At 43.2% G+C, this 25,949-nt stretch overlaps 2 protein-coding genes across 5 annotated transcripts in view; both read right to left on the bottom strand.

Moving 5' to 3' along the window:
- Positions 1-1,953, bottom strand: part of TMF1 (TATA element modulatory factor 1) — a 35,402-nt gene extending 33,449 nt beyond the window's left edge. The window contains exon 1 of one of the 2 annotated variants that reach the window (XM_074198770.1): positions 1,700-1,953. In XM_074198770.1, coding sequence (XP_074054871.1) covers positions 1,700-1,841 — 142 coding nt within the window. In that variant the 5' untranslated portion in view covers positions 1,842-1,953. The remainder of the gene's footprint in view (positions 1-1,699) is intronic. The other variant, XM_074198769.1, reaches the window with a different exon arrangement.
- A 731-nt stretch (positions 1,954-2,684) lies between these two features.
- Positions 2,685-25,325, bottom strand: UBA3 (ubiquitin like modifier activating enzyme 3). 3 transcript variants are annotated; one of them, XM_074198772.1, is made up of 18 exons: positions 25,218-25,325; positions 25,014-25,055; positions 23,680-23,800; positions 21,745-21,825; positions 19,591-19,673; positions 16,403-16,483; positions 11,465-11,508; positions 10,869-10,933; positions 10,031-10,186; positions 7,624-7,726; positions 7,360-7,473; positions 5,154-5,207; positions 4,493-4,529; positions 4,325-4,406; positions 3,608-3,708; positions 3,417-3,480; positions 3,269-3,323; positions 2,686-2,998 (listed from the first exon to the last, which is right to left on the bottom strand). In XM_074198772.1, the coding sequence occupies exons 1-18, from the start codon at positions 25,235-25,237 to the stop codon at positions 2,910-2,912; spliced, it is 1,392 nt and encodes a 463-aa protein (XP_074054873.1). In that variant the 5' UTR covers positions 25,238-25,325; the 3' UTR covers positions 2,686-2,909. The 3 variants fall into 3 exon arrangements, with proteins under 3 accessions (XP_074054874.1, XP_074054872.1, XP_074054873.1); XM_074198773.1 differs by lacking the exon at positions 25,014-25,055 and having other exon boundaries at positions 2,685-2,998; XM_074198771.1 differs by lacking the exons at positions 25,014-25,055; positions 25,218-25,325 and adding an exon at positions 24,239-24,673 and having other exon boundaries at positions 2,685-2,998.
- Positions 25,326-25,949: the final 624 nt, after the last annotated feature.

Here is a 25,949-nt window from a genome sequence, read left to right as displayed (position 1 = left end):
AATTTATCATCTTAGATATCTCGGGCATTTCTTCGTATATATTTTTCCTATTAATTTGTAACATCAAACTTTTTTTATGACACAGATCGTCCAAAAGTAAATGTTGACCGCATCTGTCCAAAACTGTTATGACCTGGTCTGCCTCTAGAAACTGCTCCCGGGTGGGTGGATAGAGCACCGGCCCTGGAGTCAGGAGGACCCGGGTTCAAATCCGGCCTCAGACACTACCTAGCTGGGAGGCCTTGGGCGAGCCCCTTCACCCCATCTGCCTTGCAAAAGCCTAAAAAAAAGCAACAAAAAAGGTAGAAGCCGCTCCCTTCCCTGGACGGCTCGCGGACGGCGGCCGTCCCGGGTGCCAGTCTGTGCCCGGCTCCGGCCGGCGCTGGAAGCCGCCTGGCCGCCCCCGAGCGCCGCACACGCCCGGCCCCGGCTGCGGCGGCCTCACAGCGGAGCCCCCGGCCCCGGGCCCGGGCTGCGGCGGCCTCACAGCGGAGCCCCCGGGCCGGGCTGCGGCGGCCTCACAGCGGAGCCCCGGCCCCGGGCTGCGGCGGCCTCACAGCGGAGCCCCGGCCCCGGCCCCGGGCTGCGGCGGCCTCACAGCGGAGCCCCCGGGCCCGGCCCCGGGCTGCGGCGGCCTCACAGCGGAGCCCCCGGCCCCGGCCCCGGGCTGCGGCGGCCTCACAGCGGAGCCCCCGGCCCCGGGCCCGGGCCGCGGCGGCCTCACAGCGGAGCCCCGGCCCCCGGGCTGCGGCGGCCTCACAGCGGAGCCCCCGGGCCGGGCTGCGGCGGCCTCACAGCGGAGCCCCGGCCCCGGGCTGCGGCGGCCTCACAGCGGAGCCCCCGGGCCGGGCTGCGGCGGCCTCACAGCGGAGCCCCGGCCCCGGCCCCGGGCTGCGGCGGCCTCACAGCGGAGGCCCCGGGCCCGGCCCCGGGCTGCGGCGGCCTCACAGCGGAGCCCCCGGCCCCGGGCCCGGGCCGCGGCGGCCTCACAGCGGAGCCCCGGCCCCCGGGCTGCGGCGGCCTCACAGCGGAGCCCCCGGGCCGGGCTGCGGCGGCCTCACAGCGGAGCCCCGGCCCCGGCCCCGGGCTGCGGCGGCCTCACAGCGGAGCCCCCGGCCCCGGCCCCGGCCCCCGGCGGCCTCACAGCGGAGCCCCCGGCCCCGGGCTGCGGCGGCCTCACAGCGGAGCCCCCGGGCCCGGCCCCGGGCTGCGGCGGCCTCACAGCGGAGCCCCGGCCCCGGCCCCGGGCTGCGGCGGCCTCACAGCGGAGCCCCCGGGCCCGGCCCCGGGCTGCGGCGGCCTCACAGCGGAGCCCCCGGCCCCGGGCCCGGGCTGCGGCGGCCTCACAGCGGAGCCCCGGCCCCGGCCCCGGCCCCGGGCTGCGGCGGCCTCACAGCGGAGCCCCCGGCCCCGGCGGCCTCACAGCGGAGCCCCGGGCCCGGGCTGCGGCCCCGCGGGCGGGTCGGGCGCGTCACGCCGGGCCCGCGGCGCCTTGTGCGGCTCACACGGAGCAAAGGCCCCGCGGGCCGGAGGCGCGTGCAGCCGCGCCCGGCGCCGTCGCGGAGCGCCGGGAGCGAGCAGGCCGGGGCGCGGAGGGCGGCGGCGGCCGCTCGGGGCTCCTGGGGGCCTCCGCCCCTTCCCCGCGGCCGGCTCCTCCCGAGGGAGCGCCCCCCCGCCCCCCGCCCCGGCCGGGCCTCACCCGGGTCCCCGAAGGGCCGCGCCTCGGCCCAGGCGCCGGGCTCCTCCTCCTGGATGTCCAGGACGCGGTCGATGGACTTCTGGGCCTGGGACAGGGCCTGCTTGGCGAAGCTCGACAGCTGGGAGGCATTGAACCAGCTCATGTCCGCGGCGGCGGGGCGGCCCGCGAGGCTCGGCGGGGCGGCCGGCGCTCAGCGGGCGCCCATGGCCCCCGGACGCAAGCCCTCGCCGCCGCCCGGAGCTCCAGAAGCGAGCCCGAGGGGAGCCGGAGCCGGGGCCGGGGCCGGGGCGCCGCCACTGCGCAGGCGCGGAAGCCTTCCACGTACACAACAATCCGCCACGCAGCGTGCAGGCGGAAGCAGGAAGGCGGAAGTCTTTCGTCACTTCCTAGAGACCAGCGTCGCTCCCGGTCACCGAAGCAACCCGAGCCGCCGTCCGGACGGCACGGCGGCCGCGAAAGCTCCGTCGCGGACGGATCCGTGACTGCGCCTGCGCAGGCTGCGTGTCCCAAGGCGCACCGGACTAGTCGGAGTCCTCCCGCGACTCCGTGACCTGCGCATGCGCGCGGGCCCGCCCGGCCGCGGGGGTGGCCCCAGGCCATCCCAGCCACGGCCCTTCCGGCACCAGAGCCCCGCCCCCGGCTCCGCCCCCGCGGCGGTAAGGCCGGCGGCATTCATCCCCAGGAGGCGGGGCTCCGCGGGCACAGGGCGCCCCCCGGCGGTGCCCGACGTCGTCACAGTCCAGACCCAGACCCGGACCCGGACCCAGACAAGTGGCCGAGGCGCCCCCGCGCCCCCGGGCTCCACTCTCCCGACGTACAAAGTGGCATTAAAAGCTCCTTTTTCTCCAGGGCCAGTCTTTCGCATACACGTTTATTCACCCGAAAGCTCCAGGCGCACCATGCGACACCCCGACCCGCACAAGGCGGCCCGGGCCCGGGCCCGGCCCCGGCCCCGGCCCCGGCCCCGGCCCCGGCCCCGGCCCCCGCACCGGGCGGTCCGGGCAGCCGCTCCGCCCCTCTGAGTGACAACTCGCTCCCCGCGCCCAGGCGGGCTTGCGGGCACTTCTGAAGTAACAAGGCGATCCGTTATAAAAGTCAAATTCTATGGAGACTAACGCTAAAAGGGATATCGATTGGGTTACTCTGAGGATCCACAGATAACAATATTGCAGAAGCTTTTCATCTTCTTTGAGATGCATATTTATTGTTCTTAAGTCGTGAAGTGAAGTTTGAACAGTAAGGTCTGTGGCGTGGTCACATCAGCAACGGCCAGCTCTTGTCCATCCACGAGGCCCAACTCTGAAATGAAGAAAAGACAGCTGAGAAGTCCTACAAGACTCAGTCACGCACAAGAACTAGAGGTAATCAGGGCCGTTCCCTGTGATTATAACTCAGCAGGGCTTTTGCAGATGAGATTTTAGATTATCATGAAATCTATACATGTTCTCAAAGAAAATACTTAGGAAGCAAAACAGCTTGTAAAGATGCTTCATTAAAAAGGACCATGGGCATGTCTACTGTTATTAAAAACATGTCAACTTCTTAGGGAATTGTGTTTACTTAAAATACCTTTTAATGTCTTAGAGAGATTTGGCCTTGTTCGTTCTTCAATGGAAGTTATTGTCTAAAAATATTAAAACAAATTTTTATTTACAATCCACAAACCCAAATTCTTTAATATTTTCTAACCAAAGGACAAGGAGTAGAGGTCCATCACCTGTAAGTAAAGCGTTCTGTTTTTTCCCTCTAATGTGGCTGTGATTGCCGGAGATTTCATCTGTCTGTAAATCAGAAAGGGAATACTGTCTTAAGAACAATTTTTTAAAAAACAAAAAATGTTTCCAAATGCATAAAAACGTTTTAAACCCCTTCACCCCACCCCCACCCCCCAAAAACCCTTCTACTTACAAGGAGGCATTATTAATTAGATAATCCAAAACTTCCTGCAGTTTAGCTGATGGAGGAAACTGGATATTTTGGGGAAGCTGGCTGCAAGCTGGGCAATTGTCCTGGAGGCAGAGATAATCATGATGGCTGATAATTACAAAGTGTCTTCTCCATGTCATCTCATTTGATCCTCACAACAAACGTGTGAAACAGATGTTACAATGATCCCCACTTTACAGAAGAGTAAACTAAGACAGAGGTCTTATTAGCCAAGGGTCACATGGCTAATAAGTATCCAAGGCAGCATTTGAACCCGGGTGTCCCTAGTCCCAAATCTAGCACTCTGTCCATCTTCACTTAGCTGCTTCTCCTCAGAACAAATCACAATATTATGCAAATTAGACCAGTCTGCTAGAAATCTTTCAAAAGCTAAATTATCATGCAAACATTTTGAAACAGTCTAGCATTCCAGTCAAAAAGTAGAAATCAAGTTAATTAGCTTGAAAATGTATCTAAGCAAAGCAGTTATCCGGTTGTCCAGTTTATATCAGAACTAATGGCTGACTGGTTAAGATTTCACATGCAGGACAGAGGGCTGGGCCAGGCAAGGCAGAGAACCCATAGGGGCACATCTGACAAAGTTCAACAGGGAGCCAGCTCACTCTCTTATACTTTTAAACAGTGATACTTTAAAATCAGGTATGCACAGCAATAATTGTTCATTACAGTCATACTAACCTTTCTTTCTGCTTCAAATGTATATGTGTACAGCCCATCTACATCATTAAATACCAAGTAATTATTAAGGGGAATATATGCACTGTAATGAAAAACATGTTTACGTTTATATAATATAGTCAGTTTGAAATATGTATATATATGTTTATTAAAAAGTAAACACAATACCTTGTGGCTATTTTAAAAACCTCAGTGGCACACACAGCTGGAAAAGGGAAGAAAAACACAAATTGCTTTGTTCTTTGAACTTTGAATGCTAAAAAAATTAAAGTGAGCAACTTATAGATTTCATTAATACTAAGGAAAAATTAATTAATATTCTATTAAAGGAAAAAAGAAAAACTTTGTTCATTTCTAATAAAATACAACTCCTAATGAAAAAAGTTCAACTGTAAAAAGGGGACTTCATATAGTTTCATGTTAAAATCCAAGTTGCCTTTTCCAAAACCCTTTTGGTCAGAATGAGTCTAATATTAGTCCCAAGTGTCAGAGTGAGAAAAAGAAATGACACTAGAATATTTTGTGGTTACATAATTCCCACTTACAATGAACTCTCACATCTAACACATTCTGGCATGTTACTATTAAGGGTCTTCTGTCACAACTGAAAAAGTCCTAAATCCCTGAAACACTGGCATTCTCTGAAATCAGACAACTATAGAAAACTCTACTCAAATAATTTAATCCCAAAATTTATATTTTCATTCTTCTGAGGCCTCCCTCCACTGACACATCTTAGACAACTCCCACAAAAGGTGGCTCTGGCTGGGACTCATCCCTCTGCAACTGCCCTGGGGATAAGCTCCTAAGAGTGGCCTTTATTCCTCACCTGCAATGACAGCATTTGTGGAAGCTACAGCTGGAATGATTCTTTTTACAACTCCTAGGAAAAAAGAAAACAATTTAGACACTTCAGATACTTCTAATAGTTTATACATATTACTCTTACATCTCATACTACATTCTTGAGAACTGGCTCAAAATTTTAATCTCTTGATCTGTTTTATAGATGTCGGTGGCAAAAGGAAACTATCATTTTAATCAAACATATAAATCTATAAAAATGTATGCAGCAAGGCTTATTCCTCAAATAATGCATTTAACAAACATATTTAATTCAGCACTGGTTGGTACTGATTACACATGAGGTATTTAGTTAATTATATACATTAAAATTATACCAGATTATTTATCAAAACCATTTTCTGGTCAAGTGGATGAGATATTAAATACAGATAGGTATTTTAAAAACCACTCAGCTTGCCTCCAAGTACAGCCAATCTGTCTCACCTTCTAACTCTTAGCTACCTACTTAATGATATAGTATAATAGGTCACTACAAAGAGGCCTTTTGGTCAGACTTTGTATAACCTTCTGTGAAGCCATTTTTTCAGCTGCAAGACTGAATCAAACTCTTACTCATCATAAAAGTTGTTTCAAAAATCAAATAAGATGTGTGCAAGGTCTTTTCTTAGCCATAAATGGCTGTGTGTGTGTGTGTGTGTGTGTGTGTGTGTGTGTGTGTGTGTATAGATATATGGATAAGTAGATATATATATAAATGTATATATATATATATATATGTAATTAACCACAGAACTTGGATTAGAAAAGGATAATTCAATTTTTTAATGAATCTTTTTACTAATATAGCATGAACACTCAATTCATAGAAGTGAGACAGTAGATAAAGCAAATCTTTTTATTAAACATTATTAAACATTTTATTAAACATTATTAAACATTAAACAGACTCAGGGCTGCTTCTCTGGCACTCCTGCACTCTCTCTGCCTGTCTCTCTCTCTCTCTCTCTCCTCAGATGACTTCTGTAATACTGTTTTCTCTTTTCTCCTGGTACCTAAATTCCTTTCTGGATCATCGTTCATTAAATATTGGTCTTCCCAAAGGTGGCCATTTGTTAAGTCATATCAGTTTTATCTTGTGGTCACTCCTCAGTACCTCTTTGTCTGAATGATTCCAATAGCCTCTAAATTGGTCTCCCTGGCTCCTATTCTCTCTACTCTCCACTCTCCAATCAAGCTTCAGAAAAGTCAAATGAGTATTCCTAAGATATTTAAGTCTGACCACATCACTCAGAAATCTTCCATGGCTCCCTATGTAGTTCAATAGATAAGGACTTGACCTAGGACAGGAAGACTTGAATTTAAATTCAGCCTCAGACACTTAACTGGGTAACCTTGGGCAAATCACTTAAATCTGTTTGCCTCAGTTTTCTGAAATAGAAAATGTCAATAATAATAAGCATCCATACCCCAAGGTTATTGGGGGGGGGTCTAATAAGATAATTGTAAAATGCTTGGCACAGTGACTGGCAATTTCCTCTAGCATAAAATACAAACTCCTCAGTCAGGCACTTAAATCCCTCCTTAATGTGGATCCCAAACACACCTAACCACACATAGTTCATGATATTCCCCTTCAAGACTCCTGTCTTCTTGGGGCGGCTAGGTGGCGCAGTGGATAAAGTACCGGCTCTGGAGTCAGGAGTACCTGGGTTCAAATCTGGTCTCAGACACTTAATAAGTACCTAGTTGTGTGGCCTTGGGCAAGCCACTTAACCCCATTTGCCTTGCAAAAAAAAAAAAAACCCTAAAAAAAAAGACTCCTGTCTTCTGCAGCCAAACTGGGCTGCTGGCTGTCCAAATCCCACCTCATGTCTCCTTGCCTTTGCATGGATGCATCAGAGTTGGATGAATTGCTACCTCACAAATCCCCACCCCAGCCCCTCAGTAGACATCACCACCTGCCTGCTATGCCCTCCTAAATGAAGCCTTTCTTGACTCCTTCCAGATGCTAATGCTCTCTCTCAGCCACATTTGAGATTATTTCCTTCTCTACTAGTGTTGGATGTACCAGCACAGTTATCTGCATATTAAAGGCTCTTAATAAATGTTTGGCAAAGTGAACTCAGCTACATCCTCATGGAAATTCTCATGGCTGTTTTACTGACCCCATGTGAAAGTTAATGGATTCAAAATTCTTTCAACCAGGATTACCTAACTCATTGGCTTACCTTGGGTTAGCCTATATGTAACACCTCTAATATTAAATTGTGATGCTCTCTCTAGCGACTTTTGGAAAATCCACTGAATGTGATCAGGATCATCTCCATCCAATGTAACTCCCTCTGGGAAAAAAAGGATATAGATAAAAAAACATTAATTTTCTAAAAATAAAAATTCCATTATATTTAACATCACCAAAGCGAATTTATGGCTTAACAAAAATGAAGATGTGTTTTGTTAATTATTTGGAATTCTTAAATTGAGCTTTTTACCTCCAAAAGGCTGTTCCTTGGGCCACTGCAATATTCTTGCATACTCAATACAATGTTCTGGGAGCCTGGGCATAGATGCAATGGTACACATGGGAAAATTAACCTAAAAATCAAAAACAATGTATTTAGCTGAGTGTTTTAAGCGTGCATTTTTACTTTTAAATATAGTTTTAGAAGAACATCTTTTTGACAAATTGTGTCTGAAAAACTTGTTTTATTAAATTATCTGATTTATAAAAATGTATCTTGCTTACTTATGTAGCTAAAATATTTTAAGTCATTATAATCTTTCCTAAAACAAGCTAAAAATAATAGAACACTTAGTCAATTTAAAGCAGTAAGTTTTAAAATGGGAGTTGATGTAAGTTGTTAAACCCCAGCTCTAAAATTCTAAGTAATGAGTAAGTGACTGAGATTTTGTGATTAAATGGTATAACTTTGTCTTAAGGTAAAACCTGCAGCTGCTATCTAATCAACAGTGGCAGATCTAAAAAGAACGGTTAATTCTGATCAACATGTGTAGATAAAAAATATCTTTGGTGAAGCTTAGGAGTGAACTAAGTAATGGGATAAATCATTTTTCAGAGTGATAGAAAAAAATTGAATAGCATTTAATATTTTGCTCAAGAGAAGGAGAGTATAAATGGACAAGTGACTATACAGCATAGTATGGGAAAAAATCCAAAAGCCCAAAGAGGACAGAAAGCCTTCAGCATTTGGTATATAACTAACTCTCTACAATTCAAGGAATTCAGAGGTCAACCTGTAACCAAATAAGGAAGCAATGAGAGATTGGATCTTGTTTTGAAGCAGGACACCTCCATCTAGGAGGTCTGTAGATGAAAACAACGGTAGAATCAAGCACTAAGTTCAGTAATTAGAATACATTAGTAAACTACAAAATCCAATACTCTCTCCAGCTTAGCCACAGTGTGTAGATTACTTGGAAGCCTATTCTCTATAATAGTTTTCTTTACCTATGTGAATAAATAAGCACACTGCTAGTCTGAAATGTGTAACACAAGAACTAGAAAAGAAAGAGAAGACAAGTGGTGGAGCAAGGACCTCCAGGATGGTCAGATCCTGGAGTTCAACAGGTCTAGGAACCCAAGGAATCAAACAAGAGCAGCTTTTGTACAGGGAACCACTGACTACAGAATCATTTTTAAGCTGAACTCAGAATCTAGTCTGGTCACACCTGGCTCAAACTCTAACTGACCAAGAATTGTTAAACAACCAACACAAGACTAATCTTTGTCTAAAGTCTTCCAGGGAGGAGGGGCGGCAGGTGGTGGGAAAACCAATACCCACACCTCCCCCATCCACCCCCAATTCCTTCACTGAGTGTTGGCCAAGTTTTTTACTCATTTATTTATTCATTTATTAAATTCTTTGCTCCTTCCCCTCATGATCCTACTCCTGAAACCTCTAGAGCCAAGGAGAACTAGTCTAATCTTTCTGAAGTACTTGCTTTATGTTAAATGGACCATTCCCTAGATCTCTACAGAAAACACTCTTAGATGATATGAACTGCTCCACAGATTCAGTGAAGGGAGAGGGGGGATAAGCAGGAAGAGGACATGTGGGGGTGGGGGGGGTGGGGACAACATATGGTATCCAAGCACAGATGCATGGAAAACATGGTAGGTGTCAGTACACTGGACTAGGTGCACAAAGTGGAGTAAAAAAAGGCTCCTCTCTCTGAACTACAATCTCAGGTCAAGTCCCTGAACTGACAGAAGTGGCAGTGGCTCCTCCCTTCCCTTCTTCAGCTTTCACTTTGATTAGGGATTTTTTTGAATTTGCATAATTCAAGAACTTCCTATACTTGAAAATAACTATATCACATCCCCACCAAGTCCTCAAGTTTCCCAAGTTTCTTTGCCAGCTGTTTCAACGGCCCATTCTCTACCATCTTGAGGGTCCCTTTTATGTAAGTTCTGCCCAAAATGTAGTGTCAGGACTGAACCCAGTCCCCTGGATGTGGTCTGACCACAGCAGAGAACTCCTGGACCCTCAGCTTTTTATGGACACTGGTGCCTTCCTCAAGGCAACCTACAATAGGCTCTTCTGGCTACTAGGTCCCAGTAGATGCAAAGGGAGTGTATACTAGGAATGCTGGGGGAGAATTACACATGATTTAACCCCTTGAGGAAACGGATGCCCCTGAATTGAACACTGCAACCTCACTGCTCTTATCTCCACAATTCCCCACTGTTGACATGGCAAGAACTTATCCCCAGCCTCTACCCAAGCATATAGAAAATAAGGTAATGATACATTATGAGCACAACAAGGACAAAAGTATTTAGTATAAGTTCATTTCTTTTTCCAAATTATATCCAGTACGTACTAAAACATTTTAATTAAAACTTAATCCTTTGCAGCAGTCTGTAAAACAAATTACCTGTGGTGGATAAAGTTCCAATGTGCATTCAATGCAAGCTGTCATTCCAGGTAGAATTACCCTAGCATTTCCTTTAAAACCTTCTGTTCCCCCATCTATCAAAGGAATAATGGAACTTGGATCTAATACACCATCTTCATAATTTAGAAGTGATATCTAGAAGAATATAAAACAACTATAAAAACAGAATTAATGACAAAGTATCCCAAAATCTTTAGGTTAACATCATGGGGGGGGGGGGGGGGGAAGGGGAAGGATGTGAAGCTATGTTCAAGTTAATTAAGTTCATTAATAAAAGTGGCATCAAATATTATCACACTTGTCTGAATATATGCTATCATTAAATAAAAGCCTCACCCTTAAAAGTAAAATTTCTTTATAAAGAAAAATAGAACTGGGAATTCACTAAAAAATGTAAATTACCATTTTTTAATACACAAATGTACTCATGAGTTTTACATTTCTTTCAATTAAAATAAAGGTGTTTTATTCATTTTTATCATAATTGGTCTCCATTATTAATCATAGGGAGAAAACATAGTACAAAAGAAAAAATATGGTATCTGGAGAACAAAGACCTGGCATAAGGCCTGGGCCTCTCTCTCATTTAGTAGTCGGGTGGCTGTGTGTACAATAAGTTTGGTGGACTTCAGTATTCTGTGAAAAGAGGAAGTCAGACCAATTCACCCAAAATCAGAAAAACTTCCACTGATCTCCCCATAAAGCAGTGAGTTGTAACTACTCTCAAAATGACCACCACACAGTGTATCTCTAATTTACTTGGTGCCAGGGTATCAAGAACTTAAGAGAAACCAGAAAAAAGTATAAAAGCATTTACCAGCATGCCATTTATCCATCTTCTGGCAATAATGGAGTCCAGACCACATACAATGATATGAAATTCTAGGAAAAGTGATGAGGTTTAGTTTTTAAAAAAGGCAAGGAAAGGAAGCCATCTTCTTCATCCCCCTCCCTCCAGAACTGCACTTGGCCTGGGGACCCTGGGTTCTCATTTTCTAGTTATATCCAGTTCTAACACTTTCAGGTATCCTTTTATGTGTTGCCTTCCCAAGTTAGAATAGCAGCTCCTTGAGGCAATCATGCCTGTTTTCATTAATATCCCCAATAAAATGTAAATAATTAAAATTTACACAGAACAGCTAATATTATCAACATGTAAAAGTATCATTTCTAAATTCAGTCTTTTAATTCTAGCTTTGTTGGATGCAACAAGAAGGAATTTAGCCCTTAAACAGGCACTTTTTTTCTCCTCTTTTAGTACATCAATAATTGTTCAGGTCTCAGTTTAGAAAAAAAGAAGATACTATTAATGAGCTTTCAAGGAGTTCATAATCACTATAAGGGGAAAAAAAAACTCTCAAAACAATGACAGTAAACATTTACTGTAAAATGAAATTTCAAATGAAAACTTACGTCTATAGAAAGTGTCATCAAAATTTTGAATCTTGTTGAAATGTCTGAATATGAGTAAAGGAAGTAATATGTGTTATACTGTATACATTTACATAGAGACAAACACTCAAAATTTCTTTGTGACTAAAAGTCACCAGCATTCAAAGCAGTTGAACTCCAGAGACATTTGACCAATCAGCCAAGTTAGCATATCCCCTTATTTACAGACTTTCCAGGCCAACTTGAGGAGCTCCCAGGGTTGCAGGCAGGCAGACTCAAGGGTCCAATTCAAAGTAGCTCTGTTCAAGTGGCTAGCCTTAGAAGTTTTGAATGGTGCAGATTTTAGAAGAATGCACCCTCCAGACTTCCCAAACACTGCTTTTAGTCCTGGAGATTTTGCCATGATTTCAGGTCAAAGGTAATAAAGGGTGGCTCACATCTCAACAGAAAGTTAAGAGTCTCTCATGAAAGGGCTTCTCCTCCTCTGGGGTGCACACCCCTGCCTTGAGCTCCAAGGCATCACTTGGTGATAAAGAGGAATTTCTCAAAAAAAAAAAAAACCCACCAGATTTTCTAATCATTTCATTTCATTGGGATGTTGCCCACATGTAACTCATTGCTTCCCTGCTCTATGAAGTTACCATCTGTTTAACAATCTGTCTTTAGAAAAGGAGCTGATTTTGACTGATTCCAAGGTTCCATAGAGTGACACAGCAATCCAAACATTCTATTTGAATAGCTTGTAGATGTCTGTCTGGATCCTAGCAGCAGTGTGAGCTGCACCCCCTAGTCTTGGGAGCAAACCAGGAATTGACATTTGGAAACTTAAAATGACAATCTAAGAATGTTCTTACAGCATAAAATAGTGGCAGGATATGTGACAGATAAGAAAACAGAAAGAATTAACCAAAGGTTATCTAAGTTAGGAAATTCTCTCCATCCAAAGGTGTAAGGCAAAAGAATCAAATAATGTCAGAAGAGAGGCCAAGAGTGAAGAGTTTACTTTCCTGTACACATATGCAATGCACTCTTTTTTAGTCAGAGTAACAGTGTTTCAATCCATTGTGAGTAAAGTTCTAGACTAATTTCTGGGACAATATTTAAAGAGACAGTCCAAAGCTTCAGGGTACTCCTCTTTTCCTAATTTCCATATTTCACTCAAATACTTTGTACATCACTACCAAAAAAATTGATGTCTTTGACACTCTGGCTGATTCTTCCTGGATTTTTCTACCATGGGCACCTCAGAGTTACTAAGCTGTTGCACCCAAGTTCTGTCTTAATTCCTACCGCCCCCTGGGTTTTCCAGGCCACACTATCAGAGCACAAGCTCTGGAAGGTTCTAGTCACAGGTTCTGTATTCCAAGAGCCAGCCTAACCAAGGAAGGACATGTTTGTCATCACAAAGAGGGCCACAGATACACTGAAGTCTATAAAAAAAAATACAAAATGGACTTGAGTCTAGGCATAAGCCCACATTCAAAGTGAATCATCAGAAAAAGGGATAGAGAGGGAGCTAAGAATCAGAATGTGCTTTCACCATCTTCAAACATTAAGAGCAGATAACCCTTATTTTGAGATTTTTCAATAATTACCAACCAATTCCCCAAAAGAGGAAAGCCTACTGATTATATTCTCCCTCTGAATGGAATCAGAGAAAATTAAACTGAAACTAAAAAGAATAGCTCAAAGGGTCTCTCCTTGAATGGGCAAATAAAGATCATGGAATCATAGATTTGGAGTTGTGAGGACCTTAGAGGTCATCTAATCCAATCCTTTTGTTTTTCTGATGAAGAAACTGAAGCTCAGAGTTGGAAAAAATTTGCCCTAAAGTCACTTCCTCTGATTCAAATCACTGACACAATATAGTTTTATTAGGTATCCCAGAGCAATGTGGTCATCTCTCTTAAAAGAATTTATAGTGGCAGCTAGGTGGCGCAGTGGATAGAGCACTGGCCCTGGAGTCAGGAATACCTGAGTTCAAATCTGACCTCAGACACTTTAATTACCTAGCTGTGTGGCCTTGGGCAAGCCACTTATAACCCTATTTGCCTTGCAAAAAAAAAAACTAAAAAAAGAAAAAAGAATTTATAAACTGGTTATTATGAGATATGGTAACTAGCTGTTCTAAAAATAAACATAATAAATTAAACATGCTTATATTAAGCATTAACTGGGCACCAGGTAAAAGAAAAGCAAGTATTTCCCACCCTCAAAGAACCTGCATTCTACTGAATTAGACAAAATGCAAAAAAAAAATCCTAAATTTATACAAAATAAATACAAAATGATTTTTTTGGGGGGGGAGCACACAAAGGAAGAGGATAGGAATTAGGTTAACACAGTAGCCTTTGAGCTGAATTTTGAAGGAACTAAGAACTCTAAAAAGGTAGAAAAAGAGAAGCCACTGCAAGAGTGCATCAAGAGGGCCTAAATCAGGGTTGTGGCCATGCTTCCAATGAAGAAAGAAGGCATATCATACCTGAAAGATACTGTGTACAGGCAGAACAGAGTTTATAAGTCTAGAGAATTAGTGACTTTTCAATGGTGAAGTTCAAAAGGAAAGCACGGCAAAAATTGTTGGAAAAGCATCAAATATAACCTGGTCAAGTCCAGCATTCAAAATAAACAGACAACTAACAAAAAATGGTGGAAGCCATTCCACAATAGGTAAGGAGTCAAATGACATGAAAAATTTTCAAAATAAATGTAATTAGAGAACCACAGAATTTCAGTGGGAAGAGATTTCAATGACCATTTTTTCCAATCCAGACTTGAAAAATCATCTTACCTAACAAATCTGAAAAGTGTTGTCAAGACTATTTAAAGAATTTCCTTCTAAAAGGAAGTAGTACATTCTTTCCCAAAGCTGTCTATTATCCTTCTGAATAGCTCGGGTAGGAGGAGTTGCCTTACCTCAATCTTCAGGGAACCTCTTTACAATTCCTAAGCTTATATAGGAAAACTCCTCTCATGTCCCAAGAGACTATACTTATTCTTTTACCTGATTCTCCAAAGAAAGAGTCTCCAGGCTCCATTCTGCCTGAACCCCTTATCAAGCCTTTCAGTTTATCAATGTCATGAGGTACCCACAACTGATCATTAATATTCTGGGCAATATACAATAAAATTATCATTTTCTTATTCCTGGAAAGGAAACCTCTATCAGCAACCATATGAAAAAAATGTTACAAGTTCTAATACAGAGAATGAAAATAAAAGCAAGCCTTGCCTACATCGCAAATCCATCAAATTAACAAGGCAATAGAAATTAAAACAATCTATTCTGGAAAAGCTATGGAAGAAAGATACAATAATTCATATTTAGAGGATGAGAAATAGCTGATGATTCCATTGACTAATAGGAAATAATTTGAGAAAAATTAGTTGGGCAGCTAGGTGGCACAGTGGATAGAGCACCTGCCCTGTAGTCTGGAGGACCTGAGTTCAAATCTGATCTCAGACACTTAATAATGATCTAGCTGTGTGACCTTGGGCAAGTTACTTAACCCCACTGCCTTATCCTCCCAAAAAAAGTGAGTCCATAGATTTGAGATCCTACTACTAGGCATAGATTCCCCCTACCCACCCCCAAGGCCACTGAAAAAAAAGAAAAGTTCCATTTATGCCAAAGGAATCACAGTAGCAACAGAGACAAAAATATAGACTAAATGAAGAAAAATTCAACAAATCATGATTTATAAATGTAATGGAATATCCCTGTGTAGCTCAAAATAACAAATATGATGAATGCAGGGAAACATGAAGATTTGTACAAAAATGATTCAGAATACAGAAAACTGAATCAGGAGAAGAGTAAAGACTACATAGAAGGTTTTGCTTATTTTTTTTCCTGTTTTATGGGAAGGTGCTATGAGAGTATGACATTAAATGGCTCTAGATTTTTATTTTTATTATTTTTTTTTTTTAGGTTTTTGCTAGGCAATGAGGTTAAGTGGCCTGCCCAAGGCCACACAGCTAGGTAATTATTAAGTGTCTGAGACCAGATTTGAACCCAGGTACTCCTAACTCCAGGGCCGGTGCTTTATCCACTGCACCACCTAGCCGCCCCGGTTCTAGATTTTTAAAATGAAAAAGAGCAAAAATTGGTAGAGATCACTCAGAAATTTTACAGTGGTCCATGATCAGGCAATAGTCATCACAACCACCACCAAAAATTAAATAAAACAAAATGACACTAAAGAGAATTTAGCTGCTGACCAGAAAAAGAGAATTGGAGCAACCAAGCATATAGACAAGGCAATTAAAAAAAAGGCATTTTTTAAAGTATGTCAAAGAGAGGAAGAGTTCAGAGAAGAAAAAAAGATAAAGGTGGTATTTTTATGTGTGCATTAAAGGAAATCAGTAAGACTGATAACAAATGATTCATGTATATACTTTCTCATCTCCATACAAATCTTTATGAAACTATACAGAAGGAATTCTGGATAAAAAACCTAAGATCTAAATATACTCTTCTTGAATACTGCTTTTAAAAATTCTTTCTTTCCCAGAATGTATTTCACTTGTATGATTATACAGTTCATTTGCATCAAAAATTTGCAGGTTTCATCTGTGTGAGGATAGATGCCAGTTTTCTACACCTTAGTAGAAAGGCCTCAGGAAACACCAGCCAAACAAGCTTCATCACCTCAAGGGCAGCTCGGCCTCCAAAGTCTATGCCAACAGTCCAATAAGGACTACAGGGCTTGTGTTCCACTGGCAAAGTCTTCCAGAATTGAAGGCCACTTGATAACCAAGATAAAAATTCCAAGGAGGGAATTGGAAGCAGCCCATACCATTTTTTCACTCCTTTTCAGGTCTTTTGCCAATAACAAATGTCTTCAAAATCCCTGTCGACCTTCACAAAAGTCAAGAATCTTAGAAAATATAGCACCTAACAACCCATTTCAGTTTAGAATAAATACATCAATAGAATTTTCACAGCAAAAAGGATACGGGACTACAGAACAATTAGGGATCCTGTCATTTAAGAATTCTGCAGCAACTTCAGCTTTGGATCTTCCAACATCCTTAGGCCTGGAAAAACATCATTTTAAAAAGCTTTAATAAGTCACTATTATTGCCTACAGATGCAAAATCTTCCAAAAAATAAATCAAATTCTCAAATATACCAGTAAATAATTGATCGCTACTGCTACACACCACCACTCTGCTAACCTCCCCCATCCCCACCCCCTGCTTTGAAGCCAAGGGGCAACTCCAAAAGAATGATACCTCTCTGTAATTCCAAGGTTTACTGAGTTGCCATGGATTCTGAAAGGTCACATGCCCCTAATAAGTGTCAGAGGTAGACCCTGAACTCAAGATTTCAGTCTCAAAGGCTGGCCTGCTAACAACACCACCATACTGTCCTGACAAGTAATGCCTTCTATTACATGGCCTTTTAGCTACAGTAAGCATTGTGAAAAATGTATAAATGTCACAGCACTGAAGGGAGGATGCCATTAACTGAAGTAGAAGGCCGGCAAAGCCAACCCAATTGTCAGCCCCCACCCAGATCTGAGCTTTATCTCCTGCCTGCAGTCTGGAAGCTCCAGACCACAATTTCTTACTTTCCATCTTAGCTGAGCTTCCACAGCTCACCCCAAGACTTCTCCTGCCTCTGACTCCTTAGTCCCTTTTCCTCTAGGCCTATCAGGGCTCTATTTAAGAATTGCTGAATCTCTGGCTCTGCCTCATCTCTGGTTGCCTTAGTTCTGTAATCTACATGGGCTTCATCATCCTCACACCTCCCTCCCATGGTGCTTGCAAGGTTAAGAAAAGACTCCATGGGGCAGCTAGGTGGTACAGTAAATTGAGAACCAAACCAGGAATCAGGAGGACCTGAGTTCAAATACGGCCTCAGACACTTGATAATTATCTACCTGTATGACCTTGGGCAAGTCACTTTACCCCACTGCCTTAAACATAATAATAATAATAATAATAATAATAATAATAATAATAATAATAATAATAATAATAATAATAACCTAGCTATGTGGCCTTGGGCAAGTTACTTAATCTCACTGCCTTGAAAAAACCGATTAAAAAAAAAAGAGAGACCCTATTTGAAAAGTGCTTTGCAAACCTCCAAGGCTTTATATGAATGTCAGTCATTGCTGTCATTGTTCTCATTAGCCTCTTGTACCTTCTCTGCAAGATCAGCAGATAAATCAATGTTTACTCATAATAAATGTCTGTAGGATTCTAATTAACTCAGTTGGCATAATCTCCTGTCTCTGCTCCTTCACAAAAATGACTAGGTAGGCAAGGCCAATAACAAGGTCTTAGAACAGAACATAGAAAAAATACTATACTTTAGGGGAACTAGTAGTATCAAATTCTATCCATGTCCACTACTGTGCACTAATGTCCCTTTACTCAAACAACTTCAAAGAATAGGAAAATACGCAAGATGATGCATTAAGTCTCCTTAAGAGAGTCCCAACCTTGATCCAGTTTTTAGATGCTCAACCAATCCCTTTGTCAGGGATACCTCAGAAATGAGATCTCCAGAGATGCATTATACATAATACATTCTACAAACACAAAAAGGGGATTCCAGTCACTTCCAGCCTATGGAAAGGGGATTCCAGTCACTTCCAGCCTATGGACCCTCAACTGCTGATTCGTGAAAGTACAAGGTCAAAACTAGAATGTTCTCTAGAGTACTTAGCTTCTCTTCCTGTTTATGTGGATTGTTAAATAGACTAAGAAAAGAATTACTCTCCAAAGTAGAAACCAAAAGGTTTCTAAAAGTTAACCATTTTTAAGGTATTATAATATTTTATTGTTGTTTGTCCTTCATTTGCCAAAAGGACCAAATATTATTAGAAGGCAATCATAAAAGTATATTTGAAATTCCTAAAATTACAGAGGCTTGAAAAGGCTGAAAAGACTAAAAAGCCATAAAACAAGCCATCACACAAAGGTGATGGTCATTTCTAATAACTAAAAACTCTTTGATGGAAAAGATGAATACATTTTTATATGTAACATTAATTTTCACTCACTTGCGCTCATTAAAAAGTTTTCAACTACCAACTAGTATTTCGTATAGATTTATAATAGTTACCTTTCTGTCAACAAGGCAATATTCTAATTAAATATATTTTCTAATCCAAAGTATTACTCTATAATGTGCTGACAAAAATGCTCAGTCGCAACCAAAAATGCTATAATTCAAGCCTGGGAATAAATGAACGTTCCCCTTTCACTTCTCTTGAGTAGTGGGCAAAGGTATACAACCTATTTTCCAGCAATCCTCTCAGCAACCTTAATAACTGGAGAGGCAACAAAAAAATAAATAAATAAATAAATAAAAAATAACTGGAGAGGTAAGGTCCTTTTCTCCCGGAAACAAAAGGTACAAGGTGTTCACTTCAAGTCAAAATGCTACCTAGAGAATTCTTGTTCTGAGGGCGATAGCAGACTACCTTGCTCAGCTCTTTCTCCAGATACTCCCTGTTTCTCCTTTCCTATGAACTGGTCTTTTCACATTCCTTCATCCTCAGATTTTCCAGGCTTCTCTTAGCTCAAAATCTCCACATGTACCACAACTTCTCTCTCCTCCCCCATCACCAGTGTGTCTGTGTCTGTCTGTCTGTCTGTCTGGCTCTCTCTCAGTACCACTCAGAGCATTACTTCTCTTATACTGTCATTACATAGACAATCACATCTACATCCCTACTAGACCAGAAGCTCCTTCATAACTGCACAGAATATGGTTTAGCTCACTTAGCATGTGGTACAGAGCTCAGCAGAAGAGTAAGGTTTCAAGTGCTATGAATTTTCAAACAGCTTCAGCTGGAAAACCATCATCAATATAACTCAATTAATTATACATTGATTTATCCAGTCTTCCAGGCCAAGAATATTCATAAATCTGAACATACATTTGTGGGAACAGATTATTTTTGAGGCAGATTTGTTTATATGTATTCATCCTATTTTCAGCAGAATATCGCCCTCAAAAGTGATTTTGATGTGTGTGTGTGTGAAGTTTTAATCTGTAATGTAAAGTATTTTTACAGGAAAAAATATCATTAACTATACATTATTTAAAAAAAATCACTGAAATTAATAAAAATTTATAAAACAGCATGAATCCTAAGAAAGAAATAATTTAGGACAACACTTACCTAAATAAAAACTGTCTATTTAGGTTGGAAATATCTATGGTGTCCATGTCTATGACATGAATTTGTCTAAAACCAGACAGTGCCTGTAGGAATAAAAAAAAAATCCAATAAATAGAACAGTGAGGGATTGCCAGCCTCTTAACCAAAGGGAAGATTTTTCTTTCTCTCCCACTTTGCAGTGACTAATCATCATGCTACTACCAATTCTGCCTCCACAGAAATAAATTCTGGTCAAGACTAAGTTCATGGCTAAAGATCTAACACTATCTAATTCTAAATATAGAAACCAACATCCAAACTTCACTGATCAAATCTGTTTTAAAACAAAGTTCCTATTTACAATATAAAGTCATCTTTTTAAAAATCCTGCCTGATGGGATATTTGGTCTAGTAAAGATGAGTAGCAACTTTATACTTCTGAATACCTTTTGTATCTACCTGCAGAATTTAGGTAAAGTGCAGAGCTGTCCAATTAGTTAGTCCTTTTTTTAAAATGCTGCAAAAAGCTTGCTCCAAAAGCTTCACATAAATCGAGTCAACTTTCTACAGTTTTTTCAGAAAAATAGAGCCACTACTCATCTTCACCAGGCAACAGGTTCTGTTCCTGCTTCCATATTCCAGATAGAAGAATCATTCCCAAGAATGATATTTCATTGAAAATGTCAATCTTTACTAACTTGGACAAATAAAATATGTTTAAATGATCACATCTAAACATTTTAACTAAAACAAAGCTCTATTCTTGTTTTTGTTTTAAATCAGTTAACAAAAAGAACAGAAATCTAGTTAATATGATGACTGTCTCTAAAAAGCAAGGAGCACAAATTAGAAGTTTTCAAAAAAAAAATCAATTCTCCCATTTGATAGACATAGTAACTCAAGTTACTAAAACTATTCAAATTATAAGGGTAAAATTCCTGTTTCATGAACCTCACATAGAAGATTTCCTCAATTATAACTAGTTTCCTTAAATTATAATTACTACTCAAAAGAAAAAATTGGTAGATTAACATAGAACATATGTGCATCAGTATATGATTTTTACATCTCTGTATGACCCAATAATAGCTTTCTGGATATAAAGAGGATGAATGAAAGGAAATTTCCTGTTCAAACCAAACCTACTTAGGCCTTGTTCCTTCCTAAATAAAGCCTTGTCTAACTCAACTCCAGTTGAAACATACTCACTGACCTTCAGATGTCCTATGATACTTTGTTCTAAGGTGCTGCTCCTTGGGCAACTAACTGGGTGCTATTTCCAGTTGTGACTCTTTTCAAATATTCCTAAACATAACAGAAGTCCCTTGAAGGATGGACCCCAGTGAGTGTTTGTTCTGTACTGTTCAGTACCACTCGGTGACTGTTCAAGAAGGAGCACACAAGAGTCCACTGCATTTTTTCAATTCCCTTGAGAGATGGGTTTTGGGTTTATAGTTAATAAAATGCTGCTTTAAATAACTATTTACACATTCCTCCCTCCACTGCATCCCATTGACCTTGCAGCAGAAAGATTAATGAACCACACTAACAGACTTTTCAGGAAAACAGACTGACATGAAGTAGTAAATCTCTGCTTTTCTGTTACTATAAATCCTTATTACTACTGTTCACCAGACTAAATACACCCCAAGAGCTTCACAATCAAGCCCCTTCATCAAGATGGAATTTATTAAAATGCAATACTGTCAGACTAAAAGGGGCATTTGGCCTCCCTCTCTCAAGAAGATTCTGCCCTTTCAAAACACGGGGCATCTATGAAGTCATCAGTGTGAATACTTCCTTTGATAATGCAGATCATAACTTATTCATGTTGTCAATATATTTTAAAAATTTACAAGTCAGAGCCTACCATCCCTAGTTCAGCATAAGTCTTTGCCAAAATAAGTGCAGAATTTGGTTGGTAAAGCACTAAATAACATATAAACAAGAAATGCTATTTAATACTTATTTACTAACTTTGAGGAGATACTTAAGAGTTTAAATGTACCCAAAGTTCCCAATACCAATTTTAACAACTTCCTAGAATTTGAACAGTTGAACTCATCTAACAAGAAAAAAGGAAAACTGATAATCAAATGATGTAAAGTTCCTAGGATTAGATATGAGGGAAAGGTTTAAATTCTCTCAGAAAAATAAAGAAAATCAATTCATTACCAGATTTTTCAGGAGCTCACATCCTAATCCTCCTGCTCCAATGACTAGCACTTTACAAGTATCTAACAAAAACTGAAGAGACTGTAAAGAATAAAAAAGTACATTATAATATGGAGAGGTTAAAGTATAATTTGCATACCATGAAATGCAAATCTAGTTAAAAGCTCATAAACTCTTGTTTTATCTTTGTAAAAAATAAAATGCAGGGTTTTTATAAAGCATACACACACACACAAACACACACATACACACTTAAGTTACTTAAATGTATTCAGTAGTTAAAACTTAAATTTTAAACTGTTTTCAGATTATCTTTCAATTTCTTTTTGAAGTGGGGTTAAAGTGGCTTGCCCAAGGCCACACAGCTAGGTAATTATGAAGTGTCTGAAGGCAGATTTAAACTCAGGTACTCCTGACTCCAGGGCCAGTGCTGTATTCACTGCACCACCTAGCTGGCCCCTCAATTTTTTTTTCTTAATTTTCATTAATTTTTTCTAACAAGTTTGATAAAATGAAAAACTATTCCTAGTTAGGCTTGCTTTTTTTTTAATGGAGCAGGGAAAACAAAGTTTATTGAATCTAAAATTTAACAACTTAATAGATACAAAAAACATTCCAATAATCCTCAATAGGGTTAGGAACAGGGCCTAGACCTGTGATTTCACTGGCAGGACACTCCTCTACCAAAGTAGGTCAACACATTCTTTGCAAATGATAGCCTTCAAGATTAGCTGGAGCACTGAGACTTAACTGATTTGCCCAGTATCACCAGCTGAAGATATCAGAGGCAGGGTTTGAACAGATACCTGCCTATTCCTAGACCAGTGTTCAATCCATTTTGCCACATTGCTACTCTCTCATTAAGTATTTATTAAGGCTTCAACATTTTAAAGTAAATTATGAAGTTGAAAGTTATTGTTTCAAATGCAGAAACACAAAACCCACACTTCACAAGAGTTAGAGGCAATATTAAAAAAAAAGACAAGCAATAATAGAAATAAAGTTGGGTTCTAAAGGGTGAGCTCCATAAAATTAGTTTAAAGCATTGTCTGAAAAATTATGATATGAAAGGTAGGAAATCCATATTACTTGGAATACAATTATTCTGTAGCAAACCATTAAAAAACAAATGACCCCTTGAAAACATACATTAAACAGAAAAATTAAATAGAAAGACACATTCTTCAACACTTAAAAAATGGTAAACAAATATTCATCCTATCATTCCTTGAACTATCAACAGTTGGATAAAAAGAAATTCAGATTTGCATTTTATTTTTATGAACATACTTCTCTCTAAATATTTTTAAAAACAACAATTACAAATTTAAACAAATAGTCCCCATTGTTCTCCCCATCAAAAAATGAAACAGCAGTAGAAGAAAAAATTATTTCAAGTCAAATCTCTTTTAATTCTAAAATTCTATGATTCTATAATACAAATTATGTTTTAATTCAAAATAAAGAATTATTATATGATTGAGAGTTACTCTGGGCTCAATGGAAGTGTATGTTCCAAGTATATATTCAATATTATAAAAATGATGGGTTAAATGATCAACGCTTATTTTCACTGGAATTCTAAACAGGCTATTACTACTATTCTGAATGAGTAAAAGAAGCTATTCCACTCTCCAAAAAAGGTTTAACTTGATACAGTAACATAAGGATGAAACTGGTAATTTAAAGGTCTTTCTAAAGGAGTGTGTGAGTTTGTGTATATAGGTATAAACAGATACAGATACATTCTTAAAATTAGTTGCAAATATTTGGCTTTTGAAAAGTTAAAAGAGCAAGATTAAAAATTTAAAGGTTTCTCTACTAAACACTATGATTAGTATCATTCCTAAATCAAAGAGCAAGTAAAACAGGTTGTTTTGTTATGATTTTGAAACAGAACTACAAGAGGAGTTATTTAAAATAAATACTTCTCACTTCAGTGCTTGGTTCGAAATCAGGGTGTGTGAATGGTCCAGATCGCTCGAGGAACTTCTTTACATGGTTCCAGCGACCATCCCAGTCTCCAGTGTCCCCACACCCACCATCAACAGCCATTCTGCATAGAACACAGTAAATTGAGCTGCAAAAAAATCAGTATGATAAAAACCTATACCTACAGCTATTTGATTTTTTTTTTACATTTGCCGGAAAACCATCTGCCCAAATGCTACAAAAATGCTTTCCAAGAACACAATTCTCTCAAAAGATTTTTAAGCTTCTCAGAACATTAAAATTTTCTAAGTGTCTCATGAAGAATCTGTTCCTATTGCCATTTCATTCTAAGAAATACTGCCATAGCATATCTATGTCATTATTTGAAACTGTTCATCAAGTATCCGATAAAATTTAGGATCCAACATTTTAAAAATCAATCCGAAATCGACCTTTCTTTTTCTTAAATCCTGCAGAGCAACATCAAGTTTAGTCTCTGGGCTGTGGAGGAAACAATTCTCATCATGTCTACAAAAGGGCTTTTCCAATCTGCTTCAATCACCTCAAGAAACGACAAATTTTAACATGAAAAACTAATTCATGCTGATGCTTGAGATCACAAAGGAGTCCTTTAAAGGAAGGCGTGTTTTTCATGTTTTAAACCCGCTTCAAAAAAAATCAGCATCATGCTTCTCCTAGAAAAAGAATGAGCTGGAGCTTTTAACAGTAAAACTTCGGGCAGCACGATGATGCCGTGTCAGGAAAAGCTAAGATGCAACCTGCTCTCAACAGTAACTGCGGCGCCGCGGGCGCGGGGGCCCCCGGGCTGGCCCCGGGGGGCTCCGGGCTGGCCCCGGGGCCCGGTTTCCTAAAAGCTCCCAGGCCGGGGTGCCAGCTTTAGGGGCTCCCTCCGGGCTAGGTGGGGGCACAGGCGGGAGGGCCGCTCCGGGGAGGGAGACGCTTCTAATGGCACAAGAACCGTTCGGGATCCGCCCCTGCGGCTGCGGGCCCCGGCCCGGCCCGGCCCGGCCCGGCCTCCGCGCGGGCTCCCGAGGCGCCGGGGCGGGGCCGGTCCCGGGTCCCGGGTCCCGGCCCCGCGAGGCCCCGCCCCGCCCCGCCCCCGCGGGCTCCGGGCGCTCCGCGCACGTGACCGGCGGGCCCGCGCCCCTCCCTCCCGCAGCCCCTCGGGGTGGGGGCTCCGCGTGCGGGGCAGAGCGGGGGCGGGGCGGGGAGCGGCGGGGGCGGGGCTGGCGGGCGGCGGGGGCAGGGCGGGCCGCGGGCCCCGGGCCCCCCGCCCCCCGGGCCCGGCCCTGCCGCCCCGCCCCGGCAGCACTAACTTCTCCGCCAGCAGCTCCTCTACTCTCCTTCTTTTCTTCTCCCTAAAAGAAAGAGAGAATAAAAGAAGGGTCAGCGTTCCTCCGCCGCGCACCGGGCACCGCGAGGGGGAGGGCAGCGGGGGAAGAGACGGGGGGCCCGGGGTCGGCGGCGCCGCTCGCTCCCTCCCGCCCGGCCCGGCTTCTCCGGCGATGCCCGATACTTACGGCTCCTCGCCATCCGCCATATTGTTTCTCCCCCTCTTCCCACAAGCCACCGCGGCAGCCCCTCCCGCCCCGGCGGGGTTCGGCGGAGGGCGGAGGCCCGGCCGGAAGAGCGCTGGGCGCAGGCGCGAGGACCGGAAGCGGGCGGGCGGGGCGGGGCGCGGGGGCGGGGCGTAGCGCCTCGGCTCCGCCCACAGCGGACCGCTCCCTCCCTCCGGCCACGCCCCTCTGGGCGGGGCTTCGGGCGCGGGCTCCGCCCCCGTGCCAGCAGTCCAGCTCCCGGAGGCGCCGGGGCACCGGGGGCACCGGGACACGGGGGGCACCGGGACAGCCGGGACACGGGGAGCGCCAGGGGCACCGGGACACGGGGGGCACGGGGACACGGGGGGCACCGGGACAGCCGGGACACGGGGGGCGCCGGGGGCACCGGGACACGGGGGGCACCGGGACAGCCGGGACACGGGGGGCGCCGGGGGCACCGGGACACGGGGGGCACCGGGACAGCCGGCACTGGGCCCCCTGGACTCATCCTCAGCTTCCTCTTGCGGCCCACATGGCAGCGTGAAGAGAGGACCCTGGTCCCGGGGTCCGCCCTGGTCGCCCCGCGACTCCGCCTGCCCCCGGGTCCTGCCCTGCCCCGACCTGCGGCCTAGCTCGTCTCTTTGACTTCTCAGATCCCCTCCGACACCCCAAATCCTCCACAGCGCCCCCAGGCTGGGGTCCGGCGGGGCAAAG

The sequence above is a fragment of the Macrotis lagotis genome, chromosome 8, assembly GCF_037893015.1.
Source record: "Macrotis lagotis isolate mMagLag1 chromosome 8, bilby.v1.9.chrom.fasta, whole genome shotgun sequence".
Classification (NCBI taxonomy): Eukaryota; Metazoa; Chordata; class Mammalia; order Peramelemorphia; family Peramelidae; genus Macrotis; species Macrotis lagotis.
This window is presented reverse-complemented; position numbering and strand designations above follow the sequence as displayed.

Bases quoted from the DNA above. Each gene is read 5' to 3' on its own strand.
- UBA3 (XM_074198771.1), bottom strand. From the start codon at position 24,330: ATGAAAAACACGCCTTCCTTTAAAGGACTCCTTTGTGATCTCAAGCAT. The intron at 16,484-19,590 runs GTAAGTGTTGTC...ATGTTTTTCCAG, and splicing joins AATAGACAGTTTTTATTTAG to GCCTAAGGATGTTGGAAGAT. The intron at 3,709-4,324 runs GTTAGTATGACT...CTCTGCCTCCAG, and splicing joins CATTTGAAGCAGAAAGAAAG to GACAATTGCCCAGCTTGCAG.